Below are 22189 nucleotides of genomic sequence, written 5' to 3'. Positions count from 1 at the left end.
AAGCTGTCGTGGTGCCATGCTCAGCAGCACAGTGTCACCTGCTCTATTTATATCTCGTGAGGAATTCTGGATTCAGAGACTCAGCTGCCACTTCTATTATTACTATTAGCTAATGCTGTAACAAGTACCCAGCTCACACTGACGCTGCAGCTCCTTTATCCATTGCCTTATTGCCCAGTACTAATTATGTCCTCACAGTCAATACCACACATGTTCTGTGTTATTAGATTTTATATTGACGCTCGTTTTGGCTGCGAAATGTATTTTTGCATGTGCATAAAGAGTGAAGAGTTACAGCAGACCTGCTGTTCATGGATGCAAGTCAGACTAAGTGCAGTGAAGGTGATGCTGCTGCAGTTTTAACTTGTTGCTTGGAGCCTCGTTAAAGAGTGTTGTTTTTAAAAAGATGAGATTGAATTAATATCGTAATTTGTTACTTAGACATAAGAATTACTCTGCCTGGAAATAGGAAATATGTCAGTCTTTCCGGGCTCCGTGTCTTTAAGAGACAAATGTCGCCTTGTCCCCTCTCACTTTGCTTGTACCGTGCAAGTCAGCAGAGACAGACTTAGTTGCATAAGATAGCTGTGCGTACAGCTGCACCACCACAGTACTTAACACTTGTACAGAACTGGGAACATGTATAGAGTTCACAAGTGGAGGAGGGAGGGCTCGACAGGTTAAGGCGGCACATGGTGATCCCTCAGCCTGGCACGAAGGCGTGGCATGTTAACGCCACAGTGGGAGCTGGAGGTGATGGGTGTCCCAGCTTGCAGGGGTTTACACTGTAGTAGTCCCCGCACACACAGGCCTCTTCAGGGATAGACAGAGGCGGAAGATGGAGGGGAGTGAGGGAGAAACCTTATCCTTCTGGGATATTGAGTTAAATGTCACTGCTCTGCCCTGAGGGAGACACTGACAGGCCGACCCCTATCACAGCCCCCCAAATCTCAGAGGTCAGAGCGGCTGTACAACAGCTGAGGCCTGGAGAACGGCTGGGTGAAACAGAGATGGGAACGCTGGCAGAACAGAATGAGCATAAAATGTTTGGTCAACAGGTTTGAGAACAAACACACAAATAAATAATTAAAAATAAAGCTAGTGCCAAATGTTAATCCCTTGGACTTGTAGATGTTGGAGAAATTGATAATTGTAATGTACTTACAGGTCAGCTCACCTACACATTTGGCTGGAGTGCAGGTATCTTGCCAATTCATCATCACACTAGTCACTCTCATACCATTTGAAATGTCAGCGAGATCAAAGAAGATGATTATATACACTAAATAAAATTCAGTACATTAATTTCCTACTAAAAATGTACCGTACAAACATGTTTGCAGCATAAATGTTTCTTATGTAGTTTTTGCGTAATTCTTGCCCAGCTTAAAATGTGTATTAAACTAAGCCCTTTCTGCTTTCTTGTTGGTTGCCACTGTCTTCTGCATCCTGGATAATGTACTGTACCTTTTGGGAATGGAATTGCAGCTCACTAAGAGGCCAAAGGGCCGAGTCAGGTGGTCACCAGCTGCTGATTGGAAACTTAAAAGCTGCCATAACAGCTTCAAAGTTTAGAAGTTCTCTGTGGAGGAGCAGCAGAAACACTTCTCTGTCACAAATAGGCCACTACTGTGAATATGTCTTCATGGTTATATATTATAGTTACAGTAAGTTACTCCACATGTACTGCAAATATCTGAGGGTTAGATCAGTGAAACAAAAATACAAATGTATAATATAAATTTTAAAAATTATTATAAAGAAATGTTTGGGAACACACAACAAAATCATCCTGATAAGATTTAGATTCAGGTTGTGGTTAAGTAGGAGGGCACAATGAGCAATAGGAAGTAAAACATTTTCACAAGGATGGTGTAAAATAAAACAATACTCTGTTCACAATTCAAGAAAAGTTTCTCTTTTTAAAAATAGTTCATATACCATGTAGGGTTTAAACTTTTCATATCCAGACAAACTACCGACAGACTTACTGAGGTCCTTGTGAGACTGTCCTTCAGATGGACTCCATTAGTGGAAGCCTCCACCCTGCTGGAGTGTCCTTGAGCAAGTCAGTGAATCTGTTTCAGGGCTGCCACTGTTTATTTTTAACCTTACAAAGGTTGAAGAAAATAAACAAGCTTTTTCCATATATGTCAGGATAATAGAGAAAAATCTCACTAAAAATAAATCACATTCAATATCATTGAAGTGATATTTAATTTTGAATTAAGAGAGCATTTCACCTTTCATTTAACCACTTAATTTAAACGCCTGGAATAAAAATCTCACAGTCTGGTTGATGTGAGTCACTGAGGTCATTTGTAGTTCACTTGGTCACCTGAATTAAAATGTAAGTTGTTGTGAAGTTTAAATAAAATAACACTTAAGTTTGGTTGTTAACGCTGATATAATAAAGAGAACACATCAAAGACGTGAGGACCAGTTCACATGTTATTATCATGCTCATACTCAGTAACTGTGCTGTGGCCCTCAGTGCAGTGGGGCAAGCAAAAACAGGACACTGCAAAATATCACATTATTTTTATTCACTGTAAACTCTGGCCAGTGCAAACCTTTCAAATGGTATAATCTTACACCAACATTATTTTCATGCAAATAAGCCTATTAATTCTTAATTTAATTATTTAGGCTATAAAATTTTTAAAATGATAAACAGATTATTTATTTATTTTTGGGATACTCAGTTCATTTTCTGCCCATTAGCCAAATGATTTAACAGTTATTTAAATTTATGGCAAGTCTGAACAATCTGGCAAATGTAGACAGTTTGCTATCAGTAAACAGCACAGGATAACATTACATAACTGTTAATGTATGCAAAGACACAGATGGCCTTCTAAGGACAGGAACAGCTGTTTTCTGTTTCCCTAAAGCACAATTTGTTTGACCTGATTTATTTGAATTTGCTGACCGTCCAGTTTATGATGGCCACACTTTAAGTGACAGCGGCATTCAAGTGAAATATGATGCAGTAAAGTCAATCCCCAACATACAGTATAACGCCTCTAATGATCCGGTTGGCAGACATTGAAAGCAGTTACTTTTTTTTTTCTTTGGAGTAGTTTGACTGAAAATAAAGTTTGGCGAATGCAGCTTGTTATGCAATAATAACAAACATTTTTAAGAGTAAAACCTGTTTCACATAGAAAACCCATTGATCTTTGATGTAACCTGGAACTGTGACACTGCACAACAACAACATGACCCGGTAAGAAATAGATTGCAGCAAAAATGTGTCGTATAGCTGTCAAAGGTAGTGAGCAGCGACCACTGCTGTTCTTACAGGAACACCTGTCAGTTCATTGATTAGCAACAGCAACTTGAATTCCTGTCTACAGAGGACTCTGCACCACCCAGCAGCCAGTTTACTGCTGTTAAAACAAATAGTAAATCAGCAGAGTCGGCATCAAACCATTCAATTTTATACTGAACGTTCACACTGACATCTCAGTTTTAGCTATATGAAGATTTCTTGACACACTGTTGTCAGAAACTGTCAACAGAATTTTTCAGGCAATCAAAAGACAGAAAATGATGAAGTGATCATTTGAACAGATTTATGAATAAAAATTAAAAAAAGACAAAAATAATTCCCAATGAGCCCAATTATATAAATTAAAGAGAGCTATGTTGTTTTCTTTATGAATCGTGTTGATACTTGTTTGCCTAGTATAATAAATTCTATGCTCTGACTCCACCACAAGAGGCCATTGTGCCTCACTGAATGGCAGTTTGAGGCTGGATCATCTTAGGCTGCACCATATCTCCCTTCTGCCTTCCCTTCCTCATAAAAAAACAGAGAAATAAAACTTGATCCTCCCCTATCTGCAGCCGGGGCTTCTCCTCTGTGGTGCGATAGTATGAGCTGGCTGTCCTCCTGGCATTCTGCCCCCCCCCCCCCCCCCCCCCCCCAGGGATCATTCCTCTACTACATGCTCACTTTCCTCTATCGTTCCCATGTCTAATTTAACTTGGTTTATTATCAGGTCCGTTGTCTCTGTTAGTATGAGTAGTTATTGGCTTTGTAAAACTTGAGATAAACGTACACGTTGATGACGTTAGATGATTCATCTCTGCTGCACAAAGTTTTCATTTCTGGTTTGAGCTTTGATCCCAGTCACTGAGAACTTAACATGTCCACGTGCTGACATGTCTAACTCATGTTCTTCATGTAAAAATTCCATCTAATTCTTGTACTGAATTATTTGTCTACCAGCTCCCTCCTTCTGTGTCTCACTCTGTGTGCAGTCTCACTCTCTGGCTCAGCTACCTTCCTCAGCAGAAACCAGTTGAGCCGTCACTCAATGCGTGCCCCCCAGCTCCCCTCTGGATGATCTCCTGTCTCACTCTCTCACCTTCTCCCTTCGTCTTATTCCACTGACCATGCATGTTCCAAAAACAGATCTCATTTTCATCCACGGTACGACCCCCTCACCTCCCACTCCCCCACCCCACTCTAGACCCTGCACCACCACTCCGCTGCACTACCTCCTTTCCAAGTCCAAGCCTTGTCCTCAGTTCCTGTCCAAGTCCACCATCTCACCTCCCCATTGCTCCACCTCGAGCCCCACCCTCACAGCCCCCCCACCACCACCATCATGTCCTCCCATGCAGGAATTTGGAGGCGTGTGTCAGGGGGTGTCAACCAATCCTGAGCCCTTTGGGAGTATAAAACCCTGAGCATGTGTGCACTTATTCGCTCTTTCTGTCAGTCCAGCACTCCTGAATTGGAGGGTGCCACACTTTTAGGTGAGGGTGGTGGACCAAGGGTGAAACCTGCAGAGAACAACAAAGAAGTAGAAGAGCGCGGATAGGCACGGTTAGACGGCCAATCCCTTGTCTGTCCAGAAAGGATGGAGAACGCACACGCAAAGACCCCGGCAGAATGCCTCTCTTACTTCGGGGTGAATGAGAACACCGGTCTCTCTCCTGACCAGTTCAAGAAGAACCTGGACAAGTATGGCTACAATGGTGAGAGCGTGGGCATCAGGGATGGGGTGGGAGGCCTACTGAAAGAGGAAAGACTCAAACAGTAACATAGAGAAACTTCTCACTTCACAGTTAAAGACAGATGTGAATGCTTGCATTATCAAATATTCCTCAAAGTGCAATGACTTTTGCAAAGATAGGAAGTGGAAGTGTTTTCCTGAGTCAACACCAGCGGAGCCGGGCTGGGTTGAGTTTTTGCATGTGATGCTTTTTTAGAGAGGAGTTGCAACAGCTGGTAGAAATGCAGAGACATTGAGAAGCAGAGACTTTGAGGGCTTTGAAGAGCTATTTAAAGATAGCCAAAGAAGATGGCTGGAGAGCGAGAGAGACAGGTGATGGCTCAAGAAGCTTCCTGGGTGATATATGGGGCGGGCGTTAACAGGAGAGGTGGATAATTTTAGGCCAGGCAAAAAGGGGAGGTCCTTAGATGGTCTATGGCTAAATGATCTGCAATATGATTGCTAATCAATAATCAATGGAACGACAAATTAGAGAGCAAAGTCTTTGTGACGTAGTAACAGTTCAAAAGCAACAAGCTTCTTGTTTTCATATTGATGTTTCTGTTGCCTTTAAGAGAGCTGCCATTAAACAGTGTTTTATTTTGTTAAAGATTAATGAATTAATAAAATGTACAGCCATTTCAGGAAGGTTTTCATTAGGCCGATCTGATATCAAATAATAACACAGTACGATGGCCTTTTAAATTCGGCCATGGCATCAAGTGTGAAAGACTCAGGGTGAACCAGTGATCTTATGATCACATCCATTATTTCATAGCAAGTGAAGCTTTTCTCACAACATTTTGTTCAAAATGTTTCTTGATGAACATGAATCATTATAACCAACCATCTTTTTTCCCCCCGTGTCTTTCTGTCTCCACATTCTTCCACCTTCTCCACCTTGGTGTCCGACTCCAGAGTTGCCTGCTGAGGAGGGTAAGTGTTCGTCCAGCTACATTTACAAAATGTGTAAATCCGAACAAGACTTTCCAGACACCTGGTTTGACTCAGATGGGACGACCATCATTACCGCTCAGGCCCTTCCCTAAAATCATGCAGGCAGCTTTTTGATTGTACGGTTCTCGCGCTCTAATGCAATTCACTTGCTGCTGGGCATCATCAGTCAGTCACTTGCAATTTGTATTTTATTTGGACCATAATCATAATCACCAATTAAGATCACAAATCTGTGCTTAAGACTGGAACACATCCCTTTTTACACATACACTCTCATTTGAGCATTCCAATTATCGCACCCATATTTTGTGATTATCATCTGTTGATTAATCTTCATTTTCCCCTTTGTCTCTCTCAGGTAAGAGCATCTGGGAGCTGATCATTGAGCAGTTCGAGGACCTGCTTGTCAGGATCCTGCTGCTGGCTGCCTGCATCTCTTTTGTAAGTAAACAAGTGTTTGTGTTATTTTTATAATTGTGTCACTCACTTTAAACTGGGATTATTCCTGTCATGTCATTTTAAACTCAAGTAACAGTAGTAAACATAATAGTAGCAACAAATTCCATGAGCCACCATCATCACGTGGGGCCCAATTTTTTGTACCTCAAACAGTTGTAGTGACACTTAACTAATTTCTTATCAACCTGACCAATCTTCAGAAGCAATTCATTAAACTTTTATGGCACAATAACCTTTGGCCCCTCTTACATTCTTGTGTGCCATCTGGAAACCAGTAACTAATTGCATTTAACTTTAAAATCCACAAGGAGGGAACCTTTCACTCAAACTAATCTAGTAAACAAGCATGATGTAGTTGATCATTTCAGTCGGGCCACTTTGTCAAGACAACTTCTTAAACCCCTTCCAAGTCCCTCCACCCTTGTGTGTATTTTTGAGGACAACAACTTGAGAGGAGGGAGACAGATTGCGAAGGCTTGTCGGAGGTGTATTAATTCCTATGCCCAGCTTTCACCCCTTCGGGCAGCTGTCATGATGGCCTTAGAAGGCGAATATTGAGGAGCCAGTGAGAGACGGGGGTCAGGAAAGTATAGGGGGGCTGAGGGGTAAGGGTTTATTTTAAGAAAGCCCCAAGCTGAGGAGAGAAACTGAATCCTTCGGGAAAGGTCAGGCCTGAAGGAAGGAACGAAGGGCCTCCACAGAAAGAAGGTTGAAGTCAGAAGGAGCAATGAGTTATGGGATACTGAGATCAAATTTATTACAATTATGTAACCGTATGACTTATGAAGATATCATCAAAATAATAACAGCCATCATAAGCTTATAAAACTGAACTTATAAAATTATTATACTTTTTTTTTTAACAAAGTTTGAATGTCATTAAAGTATCCAGATGCTGTGTAAAACCACAAAAAATGAACACAAAACTATAAATGCCCTCTAAACACCTAACCCCTTCATAGTGGCCTCCACAATCCCTAAAGAATGAATCCTCTTATTATTCATCTATTACAGATTATATACAAGGTTATAAACTTGTGGAGAGGGCTGTCATTTAGGCACAATGAAAATGTCTAAGCCATGTAATTAGTCCATTTAACACAAAGGTGTGAAGATGTGTGCATGCTGGAGCAGTATGGCCTGCTGTCACTGTTGTCACCATTACTCTGATGCACTCTTTACCATTCTGACCTCAGGTGCTGGCCTGGTTTGAGGAAGGTGAGGAGACCGTCACTGCCTTTGTAGAACCCTTCGTCATCCTTCTTATCCTCATCGCTAACGCCGTCGTTGGAGTGTGGCAGGTCAGTGACGAGTCCTAGAACATTGAGCAATAGGACATATCCATTGCAGTGATGACCGAAAGTACACAGGTTCCAATTACTGCTGTGTTTTCAACCCAGACATGGTTGCTCAAGTGGAATCACTTTTACAGCTCTGAAGGTCAAAATAGTGTGTGGCTGCTGCAACATGGAGCAAAACTTAAAGTAAACAATATTATTGGCTCAAACTTGTTGTAAAATGTATCAAAAGTCTTAATTGATATTACATGATCATTATGAGAATAGTTAAATATTTGCATACATCATGCTCATTTTATGTCTGGACTGCAGTGTCTCTTTTGACAGAAGGCGATGGATGATTCATAATATGGAAGTCATGCTCTCTCACATGCACGCCATTAAGTAATTGGCACTGCTGTCAGGCATCAGTCAGTGAGGGAACATTGCTGTTAACACATCCTGCTCAAGTGTTGAAATCAGCTGCTTCATTTCTTTTTTTTTCTCATTAAGAACAAAACGCACTTTAGCAACTTCTTGTTGCAGAGTCACTCAGTCGCATGATGCTAATGAACACGAACCTCAATTTCCACACAGAAATCAGTATTTATTTGAAAAGAAAAACAAATCAAGAAATCTGCTATGTGTTGTATGGTTGCCTAGATTGGAATAGTGCATTTGACCTACTCATATATCATCAGTAGGTTGTGTATCAGTCAGTAATTGCTGTGTGTAATGACTCAAAGCCTCTTAGAGGACATTGCCAGTGCTAGACCAAGGACAAACTGAGTATAGTTTACATTCAGGCAAGAATAAACAGGCGTGCTGACATCAGTTCAGTGATAGTCAGTGGACATTAGGTGTCTTTACATGGATACTTTTTCACAATTAAATGTCACTCCAAGATTTCAGAAGCGTATTTATGCTCTTTGTCTGTGTGTTCCACAGGAGCGTAACGCTGAAAATGCCATCGAGGCTCTCAAGGAGTACGAGCCTGAGATGGGCAAGGTTTACCGTTCTGACAGAAAGAGTGTGCAGAGGATCAAGGCCAGAGAAATTGTTCCTGGAGACATTGTGGAGGTGTCTGGTAAGAAATGTCAAGATTGTTCAACAGTTGTTTATTATTATTTTAAAAAAGTGGGACCCAGTCTGTCAGTCTGCTCTACAAATATCCATGTCAGTGGAATAATAGCCCTGTTAGTCACCGTCTGTTGTGTCAAATAGTCTTCTGTTGAGGGAATGAAAGGCACATGCAAATTCGGGACATATGTATCTGGTAAAGGCTGATGGCAGAGCTTTGTGTCTTTTTAAGGCAACGAGAGCACAGCAGGATGAAGTAGCACTGCTGTGAAAACATGCTGACTGAAGGAAAACAAAATCATGAATATAAATACCCACACTAGCACCTGCCACACCTCTTCTCCTCTCCCTGCCATTGCCCACTTCTGTTCATTTGTCAGCGTACACCTGTTGCCTCTCTGGCTGGCTGTCCCCACCCCCTGCCTCATGTACGGTTCATTCTCATTGGACCATGCATGTGTCAGTTTCAATTTTGCTCCATTATGAAATCCATGGATTAGTATAGAAATTTAGCGAGCTGTCTGAGCATTTGGCTCTTATTCTGGGAATCATTTACAGTATTATTATTAGTAGTAGTATTTTTCAGTTAGGGTTTTCATACATGAGTGACAAGAATTGTGCCATTTGCAACTATTACAATCACTAGGATGTACCTGGAAACAATTAAATAGGAGAAATTTCCTGACCACACACTAGTCTACAAATTTACTCAGTCACCATGGGTGTATGTAATTTCTTCTTGATAAGAGAAATAGTTAGGAATTCTGTTGCAATTTAGAAGAAATGATGAGTTAAAGTTTAATGATCTCTTCTCTGTGATTCCCACAGTTGGTGACAAAGTCCCCGCTGACATCAGGATTGTTTCCATCAAGTCCACCACCCTGCGTGTTGACCAGTCCATCCTTACCGGTAAGCTTTCAAGGAACCTTAAATCTGCCGGTGTGTGTTTTTCTCCACTGGCAGTTTTGAGTTAATTTTCTGTTTTCTCTCTCAGGTGAGTCCGTCAGTGTCATCAAGCACACTGAGTCTGTTCCCGACCTCAGAGCTGTCAACCAGGACAAGAAGAACATGCTTTTCTCTGTAAGTGTCTTACCACCATTAATAATTTAATAATCTTCACTGCTGTGGCAGAGTTTAACTCACACACACACACTTTCCTGTTAATTCCACCATTACCTGTTTGTTTTTTTTTTGTTTGTTTTTTTACCTTTCTCTTCTTCTCTCCCACATAGGGCACCAACATCGCTGCTGGCAAGGCCATCGGTGTGGCTGTGGCCACTGGAGTCTCCACTGAGATTGGCAAGATCCGTGACCAGATGGCTGCCACTGAGCAGGAGAAGACTCCTCTGCAGGCCAAGCTGGACGAGTTCGGCGAGCAGCTGTCCAAGGTTATCTCCCTGATTTGCGTTGCTGTCTGGGCCATCAACATTGGCCACTTCAATGACCCCGTCCACGGAGGCTCATGGATCCGCGGCGCTGTCTACTACTTCAAGATCGCTGTTGCTCTGGCTGTGGCTGCCATCCCTGAGGGTGAGGGAAGCAAAGAATGCTGTTTAGGACAGTGAAGGAACAACATGTGTTTTTCCACCACTGTTTGTCAAACTCACAGTTTTCACCGATGTCTCTCAGGTCTGCCCGCTGTCATCACCACTTGCCTGGCCCTCGGTACCCGCCGTATGGCCAAGAAGAACGCCATTGTCAGAAGCCTGCCCTCTGTGGAGACCCTGGGCTGCACCTCTGTCATCTGCTCCGACAAAACTGGCACCCTCACCACCAACCAGATGTGTGTGACCAAGGTGGGCACTTAATCAATAAGAAAATTGTACCCACAAACCTAGCCTACTTCAAGCACAATAAAAACTGTCTTTGTTTCCTCCTCCACAGATGTTCATTATCAAGAATGTTGATGGCGACCATGTTGATCTTGATGCCTTTGATATCTCTGGCTCCAAGTACACCCCCGAGGGCGAGGTGTAAGTTGGTTTTCAGTGCCATTTATCATCATTTAACGTAGCCAGTATCAGTCACCATTAGAATGTACATAAACCATCAGTCATTTATTTATTCATAATTTCCCTCTTTGTCCATCAGTTCCCAGGGAGGTGCCAAGACCAACTGCAGCTCATACGACGGCCTTGTTGAGCTGGCTACCATCTGCGCCCTGTGCAACGACTCCTCTCTGGACTACAATGAGGTAAAGTTGTGAAGACGTGCAGTCTGTTTACTATACTAAAACCTCACGACCTTCTCCGGGTTAACCAGTTCTTTCCATCACCCTACTTTTCTCCAGTCCAAGAAGATCTATGAGAAGGTTGGTGAGGCCACTGAGACTGCCCTGTGCTGCCTGGTTGAGAAGATGAATGTGTTCAACAGCAACGTGAAGAACCTGTCCAGGATTGAGAGAGCCAACGCCTGCTGCGCAGTAAGTTTCTGACTTTCATTTTGTTAAATGTCATTTTAACTTTTAATCCAGCTAATCGTGAACCATGGTCAACCACTGATTCACTGGATCAGTCTTACTTCCTCCAAAGAATCTAATCTAATCCAACAATAACCCTCTTTTCTCTGTTTCTTCCAACAGGTGATCAAGCAGCTCATGAGGAAGAACTTCACTCTGGAGTTCTCCCGTGACAGGAAGTCCATGTCTGTGTACTGCACCCCTGGTAAGGGTGATGGTGGTGCCAAGATGTTCGTGAAGGTCAGTCCTGGCTGTGCTCCCTCTCACAGCCTTTGGTCAGACACCTGCACTTTGTCTGTGCTGCACTCAACATAACACAAAGTAATCATCCTATTTTCTCCACAGGGTGCCCCCGAGGGTGTGATTGACAGGTGCACATATGTGCGTGTTGGCACCACCCGCGTGCCCCTGACCAACGCCATCAAGGAGAAGATCATGGCTGTTATCAGGGACTGGGGTACCGGCCGTGACACCCTGCGTTGCCTGGCCCTGGCCACCCGTGACACCCCCCTGAAGCTGGAGGAGATGAACCTTGAGGACTCAACCAAGTTTGCCGATTACGAGGTGAGAATACAACATATTGATGGACTAGATATTCCAGCAGTTTGGATACAACCGTGATTACATGTAAAAATCTCTCCCCTCAGACTGACCTGACCTTTGTTGGCTGCGTGGGTATGCTGGATCCCCCTCGTAAGGAGGTCACTGGCTCCATTGAGCTGTGCAAAGCTGCTGGAATCCGTGTCATTATGATTACTGGTTAGTATTATGGGTTGGATAAATTATCAATACACAAAATAGTGTTATGTTGTTGAGTATTAACAATACACTAGTTAAAATGTCAAGTTACACGTGTTTATACCTGGTCTGGATTGTGTATTCTATATAGTAATTACATAGTATTTTGTTATTTTTGGCAATTATTGCTTTTAAAGGGTTTGCTTTAAAAAGGCAGATCTTTCATGTAAATGTAAACAAAAGTGTTTGAAAAAAACACATTTCACTGACTCAACTTCTCCTTCTCCACATTTCAGGTGACAACAAGGGAACCGCTATTGCCATCTGCCGCCGCATTGGCATCTTCACTGAGGAGGAAGATGTTTCTGGCAAGGCCTACACCGGACGTGAGTTTGACGATCTGCCCAGCCACGAACAGGCCGAGGCTGTGCGCAGGGCTTGCTGCTTTGCCCGTGTGGAGCCATCCCACAAGTCCAAGATTGTGGAGTTCCTGCAGGGTTATGATGACATTACTGCTATGGTAAGAGCACAACCGCACAGGATACAAACTAAACAAAACATTTTTCATCTGTCCTGTTGCTGGTTTTGTGCTAGGATTTACAGAGTGTAATAGTAATAATCGTAATAACTTGTGCTCCCACCACAGACTGGTGATGGTGTGAACGATGCCCCTGCCCTGAAGAAGGCCGAGATCGGCATCGCCATGGGCTCTGGCACTGCCGTTGCCAAGTCTGCCTCTGAGATGGTCCTGGCTGACGACAACTTCTCTTCCATTGTGGCTGCTGTTGAGGAGGGCAGAGCTATCTACAACAACATGAAGCAGTTCATCCGCTACCTCATCTCCTCCAACGTTGGTGAGGTCGTCTGGTGAGTGGCCTGTGTAACACACACTCTGATCCGCACCTAAAAGCCATCGTTCAGCCATCTTTCTCTCTGACTCCGGTTAACCTCACCCTCCCCTTTGTTCTATTATTTCTTTTTTCACTCCCTCAGTATCTTCCTGACTGCTGCTCTGGGTCTGCCCGAGGCTCTGATCCCCGTCCAGCTGCTGTGGGTCAACCTGGTGACTGATGGTCTGCCTGCCACTGCTCTGGGCTTCAACCCCCCTGATCTGGACATCATGGGCAAGCCCCCACGTTCCCCCAAGGAGCCCCTGATCTCTGGCTGGCTGTTCTTCAGATACATGGCTATTGGTGGTAAGTAGGACTATGACCATTGTGTTGTCATTCAGTTAAAATGCAAGAAGAACACTTACCTGCACTAATACTGTTGCCTTTCCCTAACAGGATATGTCGGTGCTGCAACTGTTGGTGGTGCTGCCTGGTGGTTCCTGTACGATTCCACTGGCCCCGGTGTCAGCTACTACCAGCTGGTAAGTAATTGTTAGTCTTTTACATTGTCTTTCACAAACACTCACACACAGACCCTCACCTAACCTCACCTCTCCTCTGTGTAGTCCCACTTCATGCAGTGCCACGATGAGAACGAGGACTTCGCCGGCATTGACTGTGAGATCTTTGAGGCTGCTCCTCCCATGACCATGGCCCTGTCTGTGCTGGTCACCATTGAGATGTGCAACGCTCTCAACAGGTAATGCCTCGAATGTGTTAGAATGTGTTTGCAGCTAGTGCAGACCACCATGTTTGCTTCCAGCTCTGATTTCGATGATGACTCTAGTGGTTTCTTTACACATTGCAGATATTTATTCTAATATTTCCTTGTCTTTTCTTTGTCAAGCTTGTCTGAGAACCAGTCTCTGCTCCGCATGCCCCCATGGAGCAACTTCTGGCTGCTCGCCGCCATGACCCTCTCCATGTCCCTGCACTTCATGATCATCTATGTTGACCCTCTGCCCGTAAGTCAGACATCCAGTCTCTCTACACTTTGATTTAAGAGCTGTGTGAGTAAATCTCCCAGTTTTGGGGACTACATTTTCCTCTGTTGAAGTTGCTTTACATTGTAGTTTCCCAACAGTACTGACGCACATTCTTTTGCCCCACAGATGATCTTCAAGTTGACCCATCTGTCATTTGACCAGTGGATGGTGGTCCTGAAGCTTTCCTTCCCCGTCATCGCCATTGATGAGGTGCTGAAGTTCATGGCCCGCAACTACGTCGAGAGTAAGTTGCTTTACATATTTGTACAGTCACTTTAACTTATTAAAAATCAGTATATTTGTAAACCGTCTGTCTTCAGATAACATGGAATTTTACTTCTACTTCATGGTTAATTGATTAATACTACAATACATGTATTAATTATTCATTAATATTCTAACGAAGTATAATCCTTCTTCATCTTACTGGATTTTTATTTCATCATGTCATGTCCCTATCTGGCTACCAATCCATCATGAGTTCAATGATGCCTGTTTTCATCTGCCTGTTCTTTCTCATCACTATCTCTTCTCTCCATCCATCATTAACTCACTTAACACTTCTTTTGATTTACAGAATAAATTCAGTCAACCTACCACCATTAGCCTGTAACTAAAGCAAGGTATTCCAAAGCTGTGTACCTATACTTTATGTGCATGTTTTTGTTTTGTTGCGTGTCACTGCTCTAATGCAGATCTGTCTGCATATTATCAGAGTCATGTTGACGTGGAGCTCTGGGGTCTCCCTTACATCTTAACAACATAACTGGAAAATGAATGAATTAAATGGTCTGTCACAAATTGACAAGGTGGCATGATGACGAGTGAATGGGGGAGATCCCTGAGTGTTTCTGTCTATATCTGATGTCCTCCTCTGGGTTCTCTGTTTACTGTTATTTCTCATGTCATACCTGCTCATGAGATGCCTCAGCAGGTGAGTTAATCACCTCTGAGTTGCTCCTGTTGGTGTCAGCGTCCGCGTGTGTCTGTGGGGTTGGTTTCTGTCTGCATTTTATGACCCTCTGTGACCAGTGCTTGCTCTGGTACCACTTTTGCAAAAAGGCTTGATTGAGTCGATGTCGCTCAAAACCCTTTGGTAGAAGTTTAGTTTAACCCACACGTTTAGCACAGTATATAAACATTTGATGAATGTTTCATAGGACATTATAATGTAGTTGTGAGCACATAAAAGATCTTATCAAGTGTTTATGGGTGTGGTTATCAAAGTATATATACCAACCTTACCAACCTTTCTATAATTAATGGGTTTACCTTTCTGTTCACATCCATGTTTAGGATCCTCATTGAAAAAATCAAGTAGTTCTTGAAAAGATAGTTTTCTTATTGGAGTTACATGTTTTCTGTGATTGTTCAGGCCTGTTTCAAGCAGCATTTGATAATAATTTCCTTCTTTTTACAACCTCCATTTTGCTCCCATTTAAATATCTTAAGCTTAAATATCTTAAGACTTAAGCTCAACATCCCACTACTTACATTAGTTTTAGGCTAAATTTTTACAACAACTTAGATTGCTTGCTGCTTCCATTAGACTTGTTGTCTAAAATGCTATCTTCCTGAGTTTAGTTGCATTTTGGGGAAATTTTCTAAAAATCAAAAATGATCTTGTGTTTGTCTAGAAAGATAGTTTAAGTGTTGTTCTGTTTAATTGTCATGTGTCCACACATCCTTTCCCTCTCTGACTTATCTATTTCCTCTTCAGCAGGTACAGAAGTTAAATAGAGATGTAGAAGAAGAGGATCTTAAGGGTTGGAGAGAAAGAGGTGGAGAAGAAAGAGAGGAAGATCACAACCAAAGAGGGGAGCCATAGTGAGCCAACCAATAGAAGAGAGAGGAGAAAACACAGGAAAATGTACAAAAAAAAACAATAAAACTTGTCAAAAAAATCTACATAAAAATAGCCTCTACATAAGGAAGGAGATTGGATTAAAATGAAGGGAAGTATCCATTCTGATAAAGTATTCAAATATTTAAGATTTTATTCTAAGAAATAAAGTATGTATTAAAAGTGATTTTTTGTTAAACTTGGATTTTCTCAGCTGTTGTGTTTTTGTGTCCTCTGTCCATTTTCATATGATTGACTTTCCAGCTCACTACCTTTATTCTAGTCTTTGTTGCTCGTGTCTCGTGCAGCCTCCCTGCTTAGGCTGGGCTCTGTACAATGTGGTGTAGGGTTGCAAAATGACTTCATATGGGCAGAAAAACCACATGCCTTCCAGCTGCCGGCGCTCTCTATAGGCTTCAGTGGACTCTTGGAGTTTCTCATGAGATTAAATGGGCATGTCCACTCAGTCACAACACTTTTGGTCTTATATATTGTTTACGTGATAAGCTGCAATAAAATGATGATTACAAACTCATGTACTTGTATTGTGGAGCACATTTTTATTGATCTTTTATACATACTTGAGATTCAGTGATTATAGTGTTTCACATCCAGACTTGAGAAGTTAGTCAAACATTTTTCTTTTTATTCATTGTTTGTTTTGGTTTTTAGCAAGTGTCATTGTTTTTTTCTCACAGTATTTCTGCCCTCTAAGAGCTGCACAGCGTCAGTTTATTTGGTCTTTGGTTTACAGAGCAGCATCAACTTGTAAAACCCCCAAATCCATTAGATGAGGGTCCTGAATGGTATGTTGACGTCCTTCATTTGCTTTTCATAGTCTTCATCAAACATCTTTGATTGCTCAGGTGTGAAATGGTTTGTCCAATCGCCCACTTCACCTGTAAAGAAAAAATATAGAAGAGAATACAATAGTGTTAGCTATATAAATAAATCAAATACATATATGTTGTAATCAGAGGTCAAACTGAGAAGTAAGTTCTCTAATTATTTTCCTACATCTGTTGTTGAACATTAGAGGTGCCAGTAACAATTATTTTCCTTACACATTCATTTGACAATTCATTTTCTGAAATAACTGATTAATTGTTTGGTTAAATGTCAGTGAAAATCTATCTTTACAATTTCCAAATGCTGATGAAAAAGGCAAGGAATACAGAAACCACTAGGGGGCACAATTAGACCATACAACATGAAGCAACAGAGAAGACAACAAGTAGCAGTTCTGTCTTTATGTAGCTTATACGGTTTGGTTTGTGTTGACAAGGGAGTTGATTTAACTGCATTAAGTTGTCTGTGTTTACCCACTGCAGATCACTCATCCTTTGCAATTGGTGCATGTCTTTCCCTGTACATTCTTAATTAACTTTGAATAATATCTTGCTTCTGGCCTAGACTGAGAGCAGACTGATGCACCTTTTCTCATGAAGGGAGAGATGGACTGATCAAAAACAGGTGCTGGGACACAGGAGTAGTTGGCCATCGGGTTCTCCTTCATACTCTTAAAGGACGTGAGCTCCACAATTCGATCGATGACCTCATCAGACACCGACAAGTCCAGGTACCTCATGATGCGCTCAACCTCACGCCGAGGATTCTGGGGGAATAAATATGATGGTAGGAGCATGTACTTTTTTTCTTGTTGTTTTTTAAAACTAGATACAGATGTTCGGACAGGTATCTGAAAAGTTGACATGAGTTCTTTTCATTATAACTAAGAGCATGAGAACAAATACTGATACTGAACCAAATAAATTAATGAAGAAGTCAAATAAAAAGCAGAAGAAGATTTTAAAAATCTGCATTTGTGTAAATAATATTTTCCCAGCAGAATCAAATTGTTAGCTTTTGCTTTTTGGGTAATGGAATGGGAAGTTATTATATTTTGTCCGCATTTCAAGAATATCAATTTTAGGAGTATGTATGGCATGCTTTGGGAATACTAGGTTATGGGTATATCTCCTTACCTCTTTCATGTCCTCATAGAAGAGGTAAAGGATATTCCTCTTCTCTCTCTCCACCCAGTATCCTTTCACATGGTCATACCAGGAGCCCCATGACACTGTACAAACACCAGAATTCATAGAGATAACATTTAATAACATTTTTATTCCCACTTATGCAAACTGAAAGCCAGTGGGGATGAGACACTGACCCTTTAATAACTTTATCTGACCACTTTGGAGCACACAACACAGATATATTATTGTCATATTAACAAATTTCATATATGAATTTTGTTGGGAAACATGAATAATAATATGAATATTTCCACATATGGCAGCCACGGAGAACATTTTCATTCATTTGTAGTCATGTTTCTGGTCTCCAAACATGTAAATCCAATATTAATTCTCCTCTTAGCTCTGTGTTTGGTCTCAGCCAACTCCTAGGGTAAATATCTGGTTCTTTAGCTACTAACTGCTCCACTATGTTCATCATCTTATGATGACAGACTATTAAATGTTTGGTTTTATTTTTGTTTTTTTTTTAACAATTAGTAAATCAATTAGTTACAACCCTTAATGAGCCTGCCTCAATAGAAAGTGGAGAGGTTGTCATCTATACAAAAACCAAAATGGATTCCACAATCCAACCAAAAACTAAGGTAGCAGCTGGTTTAGAGATGACATGAAAGAAGAAATAAGAGATATGCTAGTTGAGATTCTTTTGTTGATATGAAAGATAGTTTTCTTCTGTACAACCACATATATTTGTGCTGTGGTAAATTCTTGGCTCGATTGGAAACTTTGTACAAACAGAAAGAACCAGTCTGACTCAAGGTAAGATGACACTGAAGAATGTGATTTAATCTACTTACGCTCTCCTCGCATGAACTTGTGGATGTAGCCCTCCCAGGGCCCTGGCTCAGGCTGGGTCAGATTCATACAATCAAAGTAGTAGTAGCTCACCATGTTGTCTTTGGCATTGCGTGCCACGTATATAGCCTTTACACAAAAACAGGAGGGACATATAAAAAGGGATTTATGACGACAATACAAAGAACAGGTCATTTGATGAGGTGGTTGTCGAATGGCACGGTATTGTTAACCTCTAACCCCATTTACTTGCATTGTATAATGAACTTTTGACCAGCATTTATACGTATTTACTGTTCAGCCTGAAGCAATAAAATTCTTTGAACTCTCTGATTCTCTCAGAATCCTGCAACACTGCAGGATTTTACTTTCAGTTGTATCTGTCACATATTGAGTCTTACCTTGCACTTGTTTTCCCAAAATCCAGGAGGCACCAACTGAAAAGGAAGATGTGTTTTAATAACTCGTGGTGGATCCATTTTCTTCAGAAGATCAAGACCTGAGACAAGAATTTGGGGTAAAGGATACATACATGTGAAAGAGCTGAAACACACTTTTTCCATTGATTCCATGTCATGCTAGAAGTCCCTCTCTAATGCACTGAGATGGATAAATATCCCACAGCTGCATTATGACTTTAAATTAACGTAAAATTATGAACGCAGTCAACATTAAAAGACATCACCTGCCTTTGCAATTTTCCAATAGCCTTATAGTTACTTTTTACCTTAGAGAGTACTATTACTAATAGTAGTCATGTTATTGGTCAAAAATTAAGATTTCTTTTCAGAGATTTTGTTAAATGTACAAGCAAAAAAAAAAAAAAAAACATATTTTGCTATAGTTAAATTAAAATCTTAGAAATATGTTGTTATTGTTAAAATATGAAAATGTTATTATCACTGAATGTCTGAGGGACTTGGCCAGACAGGCCAGTAATTGCTAACACAGTAGCATTAACAAAGTTTTAAGTCTTGTTGATGGAGCTTTAAAACCTGAATGACAAGAGTGACAAATAAATAATTTAGGGCGTAGATGGGTAATGCTCAGCGTCATACCCCTGCGGGATCCAGGAACACTCATTCAAAAAAAAACCAGGCTTCACTAAAATCTCACTTCACCAGTAAGTGAACTAATATAACTTTGTTGTTTGTAGAAAAAAAACTGCAGTCATTTCAAATATAAGTCTGTCACTGGGGCAGTTTGGGCGCTGTGGCGCTGATGGAAATGTTTATGGGTTAATAGCTCATTGACCCTGATTAAGGCGGAAGAAACAAGCGGTTATGAAAACATTCCTCCAGGAATTGGATTTGTGGGTTCTGACATGGCACAGTCAGATCTAGCAGGGGAATGCATTTGCTTTGAAAGGCAGAAAATAATCATATAAATTGTGTACACAAAGTACACTTGGGATACTGTGGACAGAGGGTGCAAAGGGAAAATATAGGCTGATGCAGAAAAAGCTCAACTCCAAAACTCAATCAGACAATCACATTTATTACTTAGAATACTTTACTTCAAATGTGTAAATGCAATCACATGCATGCAATGATAAACATATGAACACATACCTGAAGGGATGGGTGGTGGGGAGCAGATCTCTAGGAAAGGACTGCGGACGGGTGTGGGCGCTCGTTTGCAGATGTCAGCATCTCCATTGTGAAGAAGCAGGTCAACTATCTCCTGGGTCCATGTGGTCCCTTATGTCCCAAATCAAAAAAATAACATTGAATTGAAGGACCAGTCTCACACCCAAACCAAACTCCAGTCTTAGATTTGTGCCTTTTCCACAAATTGACCTTTCTAACGGTTCCACAAAGACTGTTCATTCTCTTTTTGCCTTAAACCAGCTAACAATTTTTTAAGCAATTTTACTTAAATGCTGGAAAACAGTAAAACCACGTTGGCTTAAAAATCTTTTTTCTAAATTTCCCTTTGAAGAAGACCACGTCTCCTCATTGTCGATCAGACTGCTCTATGAGTATTCATCCAGAGTGACTATTGGTTTTGTTGAATTAATTCATTTATGTACTTTTCCTTTGGAAAAGCTGAGACAGAGGCAGAGCCAGTTTGAACTATTTCATATACGGCTGTATAGCCACAACAATGCATCATATTTTATAAGATTATCATATAATTTGTATGTTAACTCTTAATCTGAAAAGTAACTAAAGCTGTCAATAGATGTAGTGGGTTAGAAAGTATTTCCTCTGATTTATAGATCAGACGAAGTATAAAGCAGAAGAAAATGTAAACACTCAAGTAAAGTATAACCATCTCATATTTGTACTTGAGTAAATGTACTTAGTTACTTTCTGTCACTGGTGACAATCATGTGAGCACTAATAGAGCTTTAATGAAAATAGAGAAATGCCCTGTCCATAACTGATTAATCACTTAGATCTACTGTATACGAACAAAGCTGCATCTGGCAGCAGCTCTCTGAGTACCTGCTTTCGGGTAGGTGGCGATGAGGAGGTCTGAGGGGTCAGGACGGAAAGCCCAGATGGAGTCCCAGCTGTTGGCGATGTAGCTCATGAGAGGAACTCCTCTGACCGGGATGAGAGGGAAGCGAGTGATGGAGGCACTGGCTTTCTGAATGGCCTCGCTGTAGGACATGTCTTTCTCCTCAGACATGATTGACACTGTCCAAAGTTTACTTCAAGAAGAAATCAAGAAGATGAAGCCAAAATTCGACTGTAAAAATGAATCGAGCAAAGCCTGTACGGTGGTTCCTCTGGGAGAGTGTCTCTCAGTTGGCTTTTGGTCCTTTGTCAAACACTCACGGCTGATTTGCCTTTGTACACCATAAATTCCAATGGTCTACAAACCATTTCCTGCTTGATCGCCAGGCCCACAATCACTGCATATGAATCCTCGTCACTCTTTCATTATATCTTCCTTGCGTCCTTATCTGCTGGCCAGAAATCTTTTGGTTTTGTGTCCTCTTGATTCCCTCTCCCTCTCCCTTTCAGTCCAAATGCTCTCCAACATCTGAATCCAAAGCAAGGCAAGAATCCTTCAGTAGGCTGTCCCAAAAACAGTCCCTCCTGAACACCCAGCTGAGTGCCTCAGTCACTCTAAAATGGCTGGCTGTCTGAGTGCTCGTACCAGGTTCTTATCTGTCTGCAATCACTGAAACTTGCACTGGCAGACCTGCACTAAAGTGCCCTTATGTAACATTCCCAGTTACGTATGAATTCCACTTATGTTCACAATACTTTCTTAACTGCTTCCCCTGTAATTTGAGAAAGGGACAAGGGAGGGTCTTAAAAGAGCTCCACACATCACATAAAGGCAAACAATGACATACAAAGAGTACAAAAGAGAAGAATTGCACATTTTAGCTGAAAGCTCAACAAATAATTGATTGTATGATTGTGTATGATTATGTTATTTCACTTGTGCCACTTGCAATTTCATGTTCTTTTGCCAAAGAAAATAATACTTGGCTTGGATTTGTGTCAATGTTTTTCAGAAATACCAAAGAATCTGACCTCTTTTTGTGAGACAGAGACAGAATATGTGTAGACGGTCTCCAGCTGAAAGACACCTTTGGACCTAAACTTTTAAAGTCAACAAAATGATGACCTACATGCAGTAAAAGATTTGCTAGACAAAGATCTGCTATTCTCATGTCAGCTTTTATTAACTT

General features: G+C 41.3%; 2 protein-coding genes across 4 annotated transcripts; one reads left to right on the top strand and one right to left on the bottom strand.

Moving 5' to 3' along the window:
• Nucleotides 1-4714: 4714 nt before the first annotated feature.
• Nucleotides 4715-16232, top strand: atp2a1l (ATPase sarcoplasmic/endoplasmic reticulum Ca2+ transporting 1, like). 3 transcript variants are annotated; one of them, XM_041029250.1, is made up of 24 exons: nucleotides 4715-4992; nucleotides 5928-5945; nucleotides 6325-6407; nucleotides 7622-7726; nucleotides 8651-8789; nucleotides 9611-9691; nucleotides 9777-9862; nucleotides 10015-10312; nucleotides 10412-10578; nucleotides 10667-10755; nucleotides 10874-10976; nucleotides 11073-11204; nucleotides 11364-11480; nucleotides 11586-11804; nucleotides 11888-11999; nucleotides 12275-12498; nucleotides 12625-12845; nucleotides 12972-13174; nucleotides 13265-13350; nucleotides 13435-13568; nucleotides 13716-13833; nucleotides 13981-14098; nucleotides 14432-14477; nucleotides 15578-16232. In XM_041029250.1, exons 1-23 carry the CDS (start codon nucleotides 4875-4877, stop codon nucleotides 14434-14436), a joined length of 2976 nt encoding a protein of 991 aa, XP_040885184.1. In that variant the 5' UTR covers nucleotides 4715-4874; the 3' UTR covers nucleotides 14437-14477; nucleotides 15578-16232. The 3 variants fall into 3 exon arrangements, with proteins under 3 accessions (XP_040885184.1, XP_040885183.1, XP_040885182.1); XM_041029249.1 differs by having other exon boundaries at nucleotides 15575-16232; XM_041029248.1 differs by lacking the exon at nucleotides 14432-14477 and having other exon boundaries at nucleotides 15575-16232.
• A 5-nt stretch (nucleotides 16233-16237) lies between these two features.
• sult1st6 (sulfotransferase family 1, cytosolic sulfotransferase 6) lies at nucleotides 16238-21619 on the bottom strand. The gene is made up of 7 exons (XM_041029251.1): nucleotides 20985-21619; nucleotides 20106-20234; nucleotides 18936-19033; nucleotides 18537-18663; nucleotides 17683-17777; nucleotides 17132-17312; nucleotides 16238-16596 (listed from the first exon to the last, which is right to left on the bottom strand). Exons 1-7 carry the CDS (start codon nucleotides 21169-21171, stop codon nucleotides 16484-16486), a joined length of 930 nt encoding a protein of 309 aa, XP_040885185.1. The 5' UTR covers nucleotides 21172-21619; the 3' UTR covers nucleotides 16238-16483.
• Between the last annotated feature and the right edge of the window lie 570 nt (nucleotides 21620-22189).

This window comes from Toxotes jaculatrix, chromosome 21, assembly GCF_017976425.1.
Source record: "Toxotes jaculatrix isolate fToxJac2 chromosome 21, fToxJac2.pri, whole genome shotgun sequence".
Classification (NCBI taxonomy): domain Eukaryota; kingdom Metazoa; phylum Chordata; class Actinopteri; family Toxotidae; genus Toxotes; species Toxotes jaculatrix.
Note: the sequence above shows the minus strand (reverse complement) of the source record. Positions and strands in the feature narration are given on the sequence as shown.